Source organism: Gracilinanus agilis, chromosome 3 (assembly GCF_016433145.1).
Source record: "Gracilinanus agilis isolate LMUSP501 chromosome 3, AgileGrace, whole genome shotgun sequence".
NCBI lineage: Eukaryota > Metazoa > Chordata > Mammalia > Didelphimorphia > Didelphidae > Gracilinanus > Gracilinanus agilis.
This window is the reverse complement of record NC_058132.1, coordinates 332,986,430-333,000,291: the sequence shown is the minus strand read 5'-3', so window position 1 is coordinate 333,000,291 and position 13,862 is coordinate 332,986,430. Positions and strand designations below refer to the sequence as shown.

The 13,862-nt window shown below is 36.6% G+C and overlaps 1 protein-coding gene across 1 annotated transcript in view; it reads left to right on the top strand.

Annotated features, from left to right (window-relative positions):
* Window positions 1-13,862, top strand: part of EPHB1 (EPH receptor B1) — a 494,682-nt gene that overhangs the window by 29,455 nt on the left and 451,365 nt on the right. The window contains exon 3 of the mRNA XM_044669152.1: window positions 10,738-11,419. Coding sequence (XP_044525087.1) covers window positions 10,738-11,419 — 682 coding nt within the window. The remainder of the gene's footprint in view (window positions 1-10,737; window positions 11,420-13,862) is intronic.

Sequence of the window (13,862 nt, the reverse complement as noted above, 5' to 3'; positions counted from 1 at the left end):
GTTGCACTTGTTATAGATTCTTGCATAATTTTAACACACACATGAGAAAGATACCTTGTCTGAGAAGAACTTTCAAAGCTGTGTTTTATTCTAGTGAATCATATTTTTTCTTAAAAATCTACAAAAAGAGCCAGATCATATTCTCTGAACCCTCTGAGTTAATTGTATTACTATAAAGATGTGGTCTATTGTAGATTATAAAATACGAAAGTCTACATTTTCTCATTTGTGGTATATTGCCATTTATGATGCATCAATCATACTCATGATGATTTTATCATATGAGAAAGCAAAGGTATGGATAGGCAGCTACTGTTGTCTCTATAGTCCCTTTTTTCTTTATAAAAATGTTTTCCTTTCATTTGTAATGTTTTCTTCTGGTGTACTTAAAATTGTGTCATCTCTAGTGCAAATTTCTCTTGCAGTGTTTTTCTTAGCTATATAATGACTATGTTGGAGTAGACTTAGAATTTTCTAAGGTTCCTTCTGGCTCAAACAGAGTATAAGTCTGTGAATCTGTTTAGCAAGTCCTATCTTATCTTTCCAATTTCATCTTCTTAATCGCTTCCACTATCTTTGCCAGTAAGAATAAAACACTGTAAAAATTTGTTCAGATTTGCTCTATTTTTGTATCTGTTTATTTATTGTTCTCCTTCCAATGTCATCCTTAAGTGCTCTTGGGATAATCTGTCTCATTTGGCTTTCATTCCAAATTCTCTGGGGAATGTTTTTCCCCCTTTCTCTGTCTTCCACTATTTTGTAGATGATGCTATTTTAGTCTTCTATGTGGTGCATTAAAAATGAGCTTTTATTTTCTATGACCCCAGGAGTGATCCCTGTAGTAACTTAGAATTTGGCTTCCTTTTAGCCTTTTTTTTGGCTTGTATCATTCCACCTCATCTTTAAGTATATTATTTTCATGGTTTTGCTTACTTTACTCTGCATCAGTTCATGTAAGTATTCCTTTTAATTTCCGTGGTCATCTCTTAATTTCTTTTGTCATCATTTCTCTTAATTTCCATAGTTACTATTTTTGTGGCATAATAGCATGCTATTTTATATGTACCATAATTTTTTTCAACTGTTTCCTATATAGTGGAGGCCTAATTTTCTATCCAGGATTTCACTATCACAGAAATGCTTCTGGAAATATTTTAGTATATGTGCAGCCTTTCTTTCTGTCTTTAGTCTCCTTGGTGATCCAGTAATGGTCAAAGAATGTAAATAGTTTAGTGACTTTTTTTTACATAATCAGGCAGCTAAGTAAGGAGGGGAAGAAAGTACTATCTTTGGAGTCAAGAAGACATGAGTTCAAATCCTACCTCAGACACTTATAAGCTATGTAACCCCTGGGCAAGTAATTTAACCTCTTTCAGCCTCAGGTTTACTCACTTATTCATATGCTTGGGGCAGACATTCTCCTAAACCACTGAGGGGTTTAAGCCTGTAGGTTATCATCAACCTCATTTAGTCTGTCTGCTGAGATGGTTTTACCTGGATGTATGTTCATGCTACAGCTTCTTAGAGCCACAGATGACAGTTGAGTGAAAAGGGAACACCAAAGAGAGACAAGCAGCCCAGGTAAATTTAGTGTAACCATTATTCAATAGAATGATATGGAGATATGATCCATAGGAAATCAGTCTTTTTGTTGACTTTACTAAGGACATTTTTTATAGCACTGGCAAATACCTTATTTGACACTTAACTGAGTCAGAGTGAATTTCTTTCTGTAGTTGCACTTGTTATGGTTATGGAGTCTTGCATAATTTTAATACACACTTGAGACATACCTTGCTTGAGAAGAGCTTTCAATGATGTGTTTTGTGCCAGTATATCAAATGCTTTCTTAAAAATCTATAAGGGCTTGGCAAATCCTTACACCAGAGGTGCCAGTCCTGCCTTAACACCTTATACCACTCTGGTAAAATGAGAGGATAAGAGTAATTGGTTCTAATGGCCAAGAAATCAGCTGAAGCAGGTGCTGTGGCGCACCTAAAGTTTTCTCAGACAACGAAGATGCGAAGGTCATCACCAGTTATTCTGAATTTTTCTTTTCGCTAGACTTCAATGACATTTTTCTTTTAAAAAAATTGATAACAAATTTTCACATAAGTTTTCCAAAGTTATATGATCCATATTGTCTCTCTCTCTTCTTTCCTCCCCCTTCTCCTCAGAGCTGGCAAGCAATTCAATCTGGGTTGTCCATGTATTATCATGCAAAACATATTTCCATATTATTCATTTTTGTAAGTGAATAATCTTATAGAACCCAAATATATATCCAAATAAACAAGTGATAAATCAAATGCTTCTATCTGTATTCTTACTCCAACAGTTCTCTCTCTAGAAGTACATAACATTCTTTGTCATAAGTCCTTCAGAATTGTCCTGGATTAATGTATTGCTGTTAGTAGCAAAGTCTATCACATTTGATCATTCCACAATGTCACTGTTACTGTGTATAATGTTCTCTTGGTTCTATTTATTTCACATTGTATCAGTCCATGAAGGTCTTTCCAGCTCTTTTTGAAATCATTCTGTTCTGAAATCATTCCTTAAAGCACAATAGTATTCCACGACCATATACCATGATTTGCTAAGGTACATCCCTTTAGTTTCCAAGTCTTTGCCACCACAAAAAAGAAAGCAGCTATAAATATTTTTATACAAACAGATCCTTTCCTGTTTTTTAAATCTCTTTGGGATATAGACCTAGTAGTAGTATTACTGAATAAAAAGGTATACATTCTTTTAAAGCACTTTGGGAATAATTCCAAACTGCCCTCCAGAATGGTGGGATTAGTTTATAACTGCCAACAATGCATTAGTGTCCCAATTTTGCCACATTACCTCTAACATTTATCATTGTCCTTTACTGTCATATTAGCCAGTCTGGTAGGTATGACATGGTACCTTAGAGTTATTTTAACTTGCATTTCTCTGATCAAGATGGATTTAGAACATTTTTATATGGTTAATGATAGCTTTTATTTCTTCATCTGAAAACTGCCTATTCATGTCCTTTGACCATTTATCAATTGGGGAATGACTTGGATTCTTAGAAATTTGATTTAGTACTTTATGTATTTGAGAAATTAGACCTTTATCAGAGAAATTTTTTACAAATTTCCCCCCAGTTTTTGTTTCCCTTCTAATCTTGGTTGCATTGGTTTTGTTTGTACAAAACTGTTTTAATTTAATATAATCAAAATTATTCATTTTATATCTTGTTCTCTATCTCTTATTTGGTCCTAAATTCTTCCCTTCTCCATAGATTGATGGGTAAACTATTCTATATTCCCCTAATTTACTTATATAACTCTTTCTGATTAAAGCATATACCCATTTTGACCTTATCTTGGAATAGGGTGTGAGATATTGATCTAAATTTAATTTTTGTCATGCTATTTTCCAATTTTCCAAGCATTTTTTGTCAGATAGTGAATTTTTATTACAAAAGCTGATATGTTTGGGTTTATCAAGCACTAGATTGCTGAGACCATTTACTCCTAATCTACTCCATTCGTCTTATTTCTTAGGCAGTACTGGATTTTTTTGGTGATTGCTTTATAGTAGTTTAAGATTCTGGTACTTTTAGGCCACCATCCTTCATGTTTTTTTTTGTTTCATTATTTCCCTTGATATTCTTGACCTTTTGTTCTTCCAGGTGAATTTGTTTATTATTTTTTCTTCTATAAAATAATTTTCGCTAGTTTAATTGGTATGGCACTGCATAAGTAAATTAACATAGTTCAGATTGTCATTTTTATGTATTAGCATGACCTACCTATGAGCAATTAATATTTTTCCACTTGTTTAGATCCAACATTATTTGTGTGAAAAGTGTTTTATAATGGTGTTCATATTGTCTTGGCAAATAGATTCTCAAGTATTTTGTGTTATCTATAGTGATTTTAAATGGAGTCCCTCTCTAACTCTTGCTGGTGGATTATGTTGGAAATATATGGAAATGTTGATGATTTATGTGAGTTTATTTTGTATCTTGCAATTTTGCTAAAATTATTTATTTCAACTAGTTTTTAATTGATTTTCTAGGATTCTCTAATTCATATAATCTGCAAAGAGTGATAGTTTCCTCATTGCCCACTTTAATTCCTTCAATTTCTTTTTCTTCTCTAATTGCTAAAGCTGGCCTTTCTACTACAGTCTTCAATGATTTTAAAGAGTGAGGCCAATGGCTTTGTGCAACTCAGCCTCACTTAAATCCAATTCATGCATAAGTTAAAACATGTTCCAGGTGATGTCATTGTTCTTCTTTGAAATGAAGGATAAACAACAATCCACTTATTAAATGGCGATTAATAACACCTACCTACCAAGGTTGTTGCGAGGGTCAAATGAAATATGATATGTAAAATAGTTTTCAAAATGTAAAGTGTTATATAAATAATGCTTAATATTAGTTATAGTAGTAGTAATTTTTAGAAGAATAATGAAAATGAATCATAATTCCATTTAGAGCAGTGTTGACAAGTATTGGCATGAGTGCAGAGTCACACAGGGGAGCTGCTCCATTTCCCCTCTTCCTAACACCTGCAGATATTTTTTTTGCATGTCCCACCCCTCCTTCCAGCCACCCATAGAGTGCACTTCCTCCCTCAGCTCTTTGGGATAATGGAGCAGGGAGGGACTTACAGGTAGCTTGAAATTGCAGTCTGGGCATTCAATCTTGAAAACCTGTGCCAATGCTGATCAAGAGTATAAATGTGCCTATATTTCCCACAGTAGCTCCTACATTGGCTATTTCTAATTTCCCCCAATTTTTGTCATTTTTCTAGGTGTAGATGAAACCTCAAGGTTTTTTATTCTATTATTATTCTTAGTGACTTGGCTAAATCTTTCATATTGGTGGTGATATACACACTTACTAGTTTTTAACATTTAAATATTCCCATTCATTTATCACTTGCATAAAATTATTCCATAAAATGTTAGTATCTTTTGATTAGTTATCTGTTGGAAGTAAGAGCTAGACTGAGTAGAACTTCAAATGTAAGGCCAAGGAATTTATGTTTTATGGTATTAGCACTAGAGAACCACTGCAAGTTTTTTGTTTGTTGGAATATGTCATGGTTTGGCTTGTGCACATTATTTTGGGAAGAGAATTAGAATTTATATAATACCTACTATGTGCCAGGCACAGTACAAAGCAATTTATGAATATTATTTGTAAATATATTTGTACTGGGGAATTGAGAAAACCAAGGATGAAGAACTGGGGTGACATATTGGGAATAATAGTGGTCTTGGAGAGGTGTTGGTACCAGATAGAATGTTATGGATACCTTCACAGTTAGTGGGATCCACCTAGGGCAGCAAGTATGTGCCTCCTTCAGAAGTATCACCCATGCCAGCTTCTTCCACATAGAGTGTTCCAATATTTGACTAGTGGCTTTCTCTCTCTATTTCTCTATCTGTCTTTCTTTCTCTGACTCTGTATCTGTCTCCTACATATACATGCACACATACAAAGTCAGTATCAATATGATGTTTGATGGACTTTATAAATGTGCACAGACATAGCTGTCTACTTTGGTAATATTGGTGTAGAGAATATTAAGAATTTTATGATCATTTAAATTACTGGATGAAATCCTAGCCTTTGGCTACCTAGAGAATTCAAATATCTGAACTTCGAACAGTACTATAGCTCAGTAGAACATTAAGAACAAACGTCAATTTAAAAAATTAAAAATATAAAAAGAAAAAAGTAAGCATCAAACAAAGAATTATCAGTCACAGATCACACGCTAGATGAGCCAAAGATTAAAGGCCAAAGAATATCATGTATACCATTAGAATGAGCTCTTCCTGGATGTACTGGACAGTGAGCTGAAGCTCTATGTTAAAGGACTATTTGAATGTCAAACTTTAACTTAAGTAAAAACTTTCTCTGAGAACAACCACTGGATTAGATATCTTTGTTGAGAGTCTGGTGTGAGGACCTTCTTTATTGGTCAAGGGCTTTCCTAAAGCTTTTGTTATTCTGTTAAATTAAACCCTGACTAACTTGAAACAAATAAGAGAGAAGGCATTAAGCTGCCCGCCAAGCATTCTTGATTGGTTCTCTATATGCTAAAATTCTGAATTCATTTTCTTCTGTGGACCAAAAGAGATTTTGTATATGTAGTTACATATGTTTGATTAGGCTTATATGCTTCTATACATATATATGCACTTTCATATATAAATATATATATTTATACATAGTAGGCATATATTCACATGTATATATATATTTATATTTACATAAACTATGCATGTATATATGTCTCTATATTTGTGCATATGAGAGAGAGAAGAGGGAGAGAGAGGGAGAGACAGAGGGAGATGGAGAGGAAGAGGAGGAGAGAGAAACAAAGAGGGAGAGGGAGAGAGAGAAACAGAGAGGGAGAGAGAGGAGGAGATGGAGAGAGAAAGAGAGATAAGGAAGGAGGGGAGAGAGAGAAGAAGGAGGAGGAGGAGGAGAGGGAGAGGGAGGGGAAGAGGGAGAAGAGGAGAAAAATTAAAGAAACCTCCTAGTATATCCCAGTGTCTGTTAGTGTGAAACCCTATGATTGTCTTTTCCCAGTCAGAAGGGAATGATTTTACCATCTCTTATCCTTAGCTCTTTGTTTCAGAAGCTAGAACTTTTGCTCTTCCTAATTTACATGCAATGTTCCCTTAGCAACCATTACATACAGTATCAGATACTTTTGCTCTCTGATAGATTTGCTTTTGGGTTATAAAAATCAAGCTTACCAGAACATAACACATTTAGCAAGAAGATAACATGGATTTTAAATAGGAATATAAACTAGTTTCTCAATAGCTAAGGAATCAGTAATAAATTCAAGAAAGTGGCAAAGGCCCAGTTGAACTGCATGATATGAATGTATATTGGGTATGCATATGTCTTTCTGTGGTCTGGGAAGTGGAGAAAAATTATTATTGGGAAGATGATCAAGATGATATGAGAATGTAGGATGGTAGCAAAGGTAGCAATAATGGCTCTGACCATGAACTCATAGGCTGGCTAGGGATTCTAATGTAATTAAGGAGGAAATAGTAATGTGAAGAAGTGTGACTGCTTAGAGACAGAAGGTCCTGGTGTGGATGAAGAAGAGTCCACTGGGTTTGGGAGAGTAGGAGACATGGCAGAAGTAATACTGACTATTTATTTAAAAGGTTTTATGGCCAGCACTCAGTTTGTGTTGATTCCCTTGTTGTTATTTTGGCTACAATTAAGGTAGCCTGTAATTTGGCAAAGAGAGGTGTCTTGATTACTGTCTCACAATTAAAAAATCAGACTCTTAATAAACATGGTTAACTAAAAAAAGAAATAATATATTTCCCTGCTCAAGTATAATTTTTTATATGATAACAATCTTTATTAAAACAGCTAAACATAAACAAGCATACAATATTTTAAAATAATATGTATTACAGCAGTTTTTAAGAGAAATAAATGGGTAAAAATTGGTACCTCTCAAATTGTTTTTTAAAAATTCTTACTTTCTATCTTAGAATCAATACTGTATATTGGTTCTAAGGCAGAAGAGCAGTAAGGGCTAGGCAATGGGGATTAAGTGACTTGCCCAGGGTCACACAGCTAGGAAATATCTGAGGCCACATTTGAACCCAGAACTTCCCAGCTCTAGGCCAGGCTCTTAGTCCACTGAGCCACTCACCTGCCCCTCTCAAACCATTTTTTAACTGTTATGAATTTTAATGAAAATTTAAATCTTTATTCTTTTACCTTTGCAATTTTAAAGAGAAAAAAGTTTAACTCCTTTCATCTATTTAACTTCACTGTTGATAGCCCCTTGGGTTTGTATGCTACTTTCTAGTTTTTTAAAGAAAAATTCTAGCATTCTACAAATATTAACTCATTCTCTCCACACAACCACCCTGGGAAGTGGATGTTATTCACATTTTTAAAGGCGATAAAATTGAGGCAGAGATTAAGTGACTTGCCCAAAGTCACACAGCTAGTAAGTGTCTGAGGTCAGATTTGAACACAGGTCTTTTCTGACTTCATCTCTCATATTCTATCCACTGTGCCATTTAGTTACAGTTAAATTCTCCATAGTTTCCTTCCCAATTGTGATTTTGCTATTAAGCTTTCCTTTGGTCAGCTAGATGAGAAAGAAATAATCATGGCAGAAGAAAGGCATCAGAGTCTCTTTGCCAGTACCAGTAACCCATTTTAAGAGTTGCTTAGTCTATGGAATCATTCCTCTTACTAATTCCCTTTCTTTACTATGTTGCTTTATTTATATTCATGTATTACAAAATAAAAAGAAGACAGCCTCCATATCTCACCAAGTTTAGAAGCGCCTTTCACCAGCCTGATCCTACCATGAATTGGCAAAGGACCCTGAAGTTGTTTCATTCCAACTGGGCTGGTTTGCCCCTCCTTAGACAAGTCATCCAGGGTCAGGGTGAGGCTAAAATCAGTTAAGAGATGCAAAGCACTTTGCAAGCCTAAAACTATTCTATAAATGCTAGTAGTTGTTATATTATTATCCTACAGTCACTAGACCTCTAGTCTATGATGAATTCATTCCCTAAGCCTTCTACTCTACGCCTGCTGAGCTCAAGTAATGTTTATAGGGCAATACAGGGATGTGCTGGGAAATGTTTAACAACCAGAAAAAAAATGTATGCTTGTGCACTTTTTAATCTATGTTATTAATACTTTCTTAAGACCAGACAATCAGCAAAACAATAAATCAGGCCCCAATTTGTAGCAATTGTTTATTTCTGAAGTATATATGCTCACACTAAAAATTTAACTATCAGACTTTTGATGCTGGTTAGAGCTAACCTCATCACACCCCTGCAGTCAGCACATTGGTACTCAGAGTATACACCTGATGCTCTGGTCTAACTCACTGCAGCTCAGAACTGCCAGCTTAAAAAAAATCACCAACTTAGGCATCCTTGGGATCAAGGACCATAGGCTTCTGGTCCAAAACCCAGTCTCTTATTGAGTCAATTTAAAGGGAAAGATCCATCAGGACCTGCATAAAACCTTTTCCTACAATCAGAGAAATATTTTATTTTTCAGTCACTGGATCATTTTCTTTAACTTTCATTTTCCATTAGATACTTGCTTGAAATATGCATATTTGGTACCATTAAAATTGTTCATTAATCATTTCTATGAGGCTGGCAGTCCTCCTACAACTAGTTCAGTCTACTGTCTGAAAAGAGCCACAAACTCTAACTGAACCAGGACATCACTTTAAAAAAATATAAAAAAAATTTATCCAATTTTTAAAAATAGATGTTAAAAATGGTTTTTACCACAACAGATAAGATGGTGGATGGAGAATAGGGTTCCACGTAAAAAAAATCTTCATAGTCACCTGATTGAGATGATGAGATCCAGCTGTGGTTGTGTGGGTCTGGGGCCGATGTGCTGTGAACTTGGACATCAGCAGTGTCAAGAAGCAAGAGTTTATAGGGGCTGGAATAACCCCTTTTGTCTCTATGGAAAAGAGAAAATGAAGAGAGGCTAAAGCTGCCGAGTGAGGGATGTATGTATGTTAGCTCTACAGAAGACCATTCCAACTTCAAGATGAGTTATATTTTGGAATGGGTAACACAGAGATATTGTGGAATCTACTCCCCTAGAGACCTTTAAAGCCAGGGTAGGTTTTCATCTGTCTGAGATGATTTAAGCATGATCCTTCCTGGAGACAAAGAACATGATCTACAGCAAATTTTTATTGGACTGCATAGTTTTCACCACCATAGGACATGACTTCTTAAAAAAAATTTAAAGCTACTTATGAATATAAAATTATTTTTAAAACCATAACAATATAAATGTTTTTAAAAGCTTAAAAACTCAAATCATTCTTCTTCCTTACATCTTGCTCCTTCTACTGTCATATCCCTCCCTCCTCCCAAGTTCAGGTCCTTGTACCCTGAGCTATGAAGAGACTCCAAAGTGTAGATGAGTCCATGGTAGAAAATGTAGCTATTTTACTGTTTTGCAGCGTAGGTTGGGTTGGGAAACATGGGACAGAAATGGTCACAGGATGATTCACCACAACTATTAGAAAGTTACTGTATTAACATCCTTCAAGAATAATGATGTAAAAAAGAGTAATGATATAGAAGATCTTTGAAGAGAGGAAAATCTTTCTCAAGGTATTTTAAGTTTTGTAGCAAGATAAAAGTTCCATTCATTTGCTGTTAGTTCTATTGTTCATTCATTCATTCATACATATAAAAAGTATTTTCAATAAGTGCTGTGCTAAATTCTGAGAGAGGTACAAAAGTTTAAGACCTAGTCCTTGACAATTTGGAGCCTTACAGTCTAAGGAAAGGACACAGATAGTTTATTATAACATGCAATATTAGATGATCATCATGTTAAGGAAGTCATCATGGCACAAAGGAAGGAGAACTGGATTTGGAGTCAGGGAACCTGAGTTTCAATCCTGATGCTGTTATTAAGTGTGCAGTTCTGGGACTATTAAATTTTGGGGGGCATCTAATTTTTTTCAAGTATAAAAAGAGATAGTCAGACTGAATGATTTCTGAAATCTTTTCCAACTTTTAATTTATGATCCTTTGGTCTGCTGAAATCTCTCTTAAGATGTTCTCTAGGCTTAGAATTCTATGGTCTTTTTCTCTCTCATGGTCTCTCACTGTCTTTTTTTCCCCTTCTCTCTCTATGTCTCTCTCTCTCTCTCTCTTGGCATCCACTCTGTGCAGTGGGAAGAGGTCAGTGGCTATGACGAAAACCTGAACACCATCCGTACCTACCAGGTATGCAACGTCTTTGAGCCCAACCAGAACAACTGGCTGCTTACCACTTTCATCAATCGGCGAGGGGCCCACCGTATCTACACAGAGATGCGCTTCACTGTGAGGGATTGCAGCAGTCTCCCAAATGTTCCTGGTTCTTGCAAAGAGACCTTTAACCTCTACTACTATGAGACAGACTCTGTCATTGCCACCAAGAAGTCTGCCTTCTGGACAGAGGCTCCCTACCTCAAAGTGGACACTATTGCTGCTGACGAGAGCTTCTCCCAGGTAGACTTTGGGGGAAGGTTGATGAAGGTTAACACAGAAGTGAGAAGCTTTGGGCCCCTCACTCGGAATGGCTTTTACCTCGCTTTTCAGGATTATGGGGCTTGCATGTCTCTCCTCTCTGTTAGAGTGTTTTTCAAGAAGTGCCCCAGCATCGTACAGAATTTTGCTATTTTCCCAGAGACTATGACTGGGGCTGAAAGCACATCTCTGGTGATTGCCCGGGGAACATGCATCCCCAATGCAGAGGAGGTGGATGTCCCTATTAAACTGTATTGCAACGGGGATGGAGAGTGGATGGTACCAATTGGGCGCTGCACCTGTAAAGCTGGCTATGAACCTGAAAACAATGTAGTCTGCAAGGGTGAGTCTCTCTAGGTGACTTTGGAATTTTATTTCTTGCCCAGGTAAAGGCAATGATGTCTTTCCATGGTTTCCCTGACTCTCAAAACAGGAGCAGAAGCAAAGTAAATGAGAAGCCAAACATCATTAAGTAAAGCTTCTGACAATCCCCTCTTCTCCCTCAGCTTTTTAACATCATTAGGGATTATTTTATATATAATCAACTCTTAAAAAAAAACAACCTCTTACCTTCTCTCTTGGAATCAATATTGTGTATTGGTTCCAAGGTAAGCGCTAGGCAATGGGAGTTAAATGACTTGCCTAGGATCACACAGCTAGGAAGTGTCTGAGAATATAACCAACTCTTGATTATCCATTCTAATATAAAAGAAAAAATGCTTAGCTAATCCCATAGATGTGTTATTATATATACAATATATGTGTAATTATTATGTAATATAAATAATATATAATATATTTATAGTATTTTAAATAATTTCTTGAGTGGTAGGGTAGTGTAGTAGATAGAAAGTGAAGAAGTAGGGTAGTAGAGAGCTGGCTTCAAAGCCAGAAAAACATAGCTTCAAGCCTTGTCTCTAACACAAATCAGCTGAGTGATCTGGGCAAGTCACTTAACCTGTCAGTGTCCCGGGGAGTTCTCCAAGACTAAGAATTACAGAGCAGGTGCTGATCTGCAGCTGTAGGAGGAATTTCCTCACTAGGATCTCTCTACACTCATGAAATCATAGGGCTGCCTTTTTTGTTTTTAAAGAATATTATATACATCCTTTACATGAGGCTTTCATGTGCCCTGTGAGATACAGCCGTAGAGACTGACATTAGGTCAGACATGCTCACACCACTCTCTCCCCCATCCTAAGTCTCATGTTACAGCCACTGGTTGGGCTATATGATGGCAGACTTCTAGCGCCATGGACAAGTTACTTCTCCTCTACCTTGATAAATCTGTGGTTTCATTGATGTGGTTGCTTCCTCTACCAGAGAAGATTTCAGCCAATCCTGCCCCTCCTCATCCTGTAGGATCCTTGTCAATTATAAATTCTCTGTACAACTGAGGTTCTTAAACAGTTGGGTTTGTCATGGGTTGTCTTTGCAGTCTGGTGAAACCCATTGACTCCTGCTCAAAAAATGATTTTAAATACCCCAAATAAAACATGTAAGCATTCTAAGGAAACCAAACCTTTTGAAATACTGTTATCTGAATATTAAGAAACAAGTTCATGAACCCCATCATGCTAGAAGTTGTGGATTTCTTGCAGTATTTAGGTCATCTATCTGTTATGGCTTAGATATTACCTCTCCCTATATGTACATATTGATTGTATATAAATAATTGAGAGGAAACTGTATTGGAAAGGCGTTTTAGCACACTCCAGCCAGGTTCTAATAGCAATGGGTACCCTAAAACTAGTACTGTGAACCCTTGGCTCATCATTCTGCTCCAGGTCTTGGGGTCAGGTTATTAAGAGAAAGTTTTACTTACTGTAGTTTCTTCCTCCCCCCCCCCCCCCCCCGCCCAGATTTAGACAAAAAGAGCAAATGGCTTACTCTAAAGGGGGAAAGTGCTATGCATTGTAGCAAATTCCATTCCTGAAAGGTATGCAGGATGGTAAATTGACTTGTGAGTACTGAAAAGCCAATTTCAGTGCATGGGTATAACTACAACATTTTTTCCTAAGCAGCTTCACTCACAACTCTATAAGCAGATACTACATTGCTACAAATGAAAAAAAAAATAACTTATTCAGTCTGTTCTGTGGCTAAAAACACTGGAGGTATGGATGGAGATTCCATAGGCTCTCCTTACTGATATCTTTCTGGATAGCCGTGACCAGGAAGTTCCGTGAAATTAGCACTGGATGAGGTGGGAAGGGCTGGAGGTTGTCAAAGCTGAAGAACAGGCTAGTTTATATTCCCCTTAAAAGCCTATTTACTTCTGGCACACAAGCCTTTTGGTTTAACTGAGGGATCCTCAATGTGGCACTAATACACTGTCACCTCTGACTCCCTTCTCCCTTCCACACCAAAAACAATCCCTTCTGTTTTCACCCTTTTTGTTGTTGCTGGGGATTTAATTGCCTCTGCACTATGTGTACCTAAGTTACTTTTATTGACGCTTTTTGTTTTTTTTTTTATTGGACCTAGGAGTCTTCAGCCCTTTTCTTTTCTCTTCCTTCCTACCGTAGTGTAGTCAGCACAGCTGAAGTCCCCAGGCCAGCTCTTGTATTTCCTTCCTTGTTTATTTTATGCAAACACTGAGGAGAGGCTTCCAGCCCTGGAATAATAATGGGTGTCAGTTTAGTCATTCTATGGCTGCCACTAATTGCCTGGGCTGGGGCAGCTTATGTATCCTGAGTCCCAGAGAAAATTGAGTCTGGCTTTGGGGTTACTATTGAATTTCTGTTTATAGATATGAACAATGCATGAGGTCCGGGGGGGGGGGG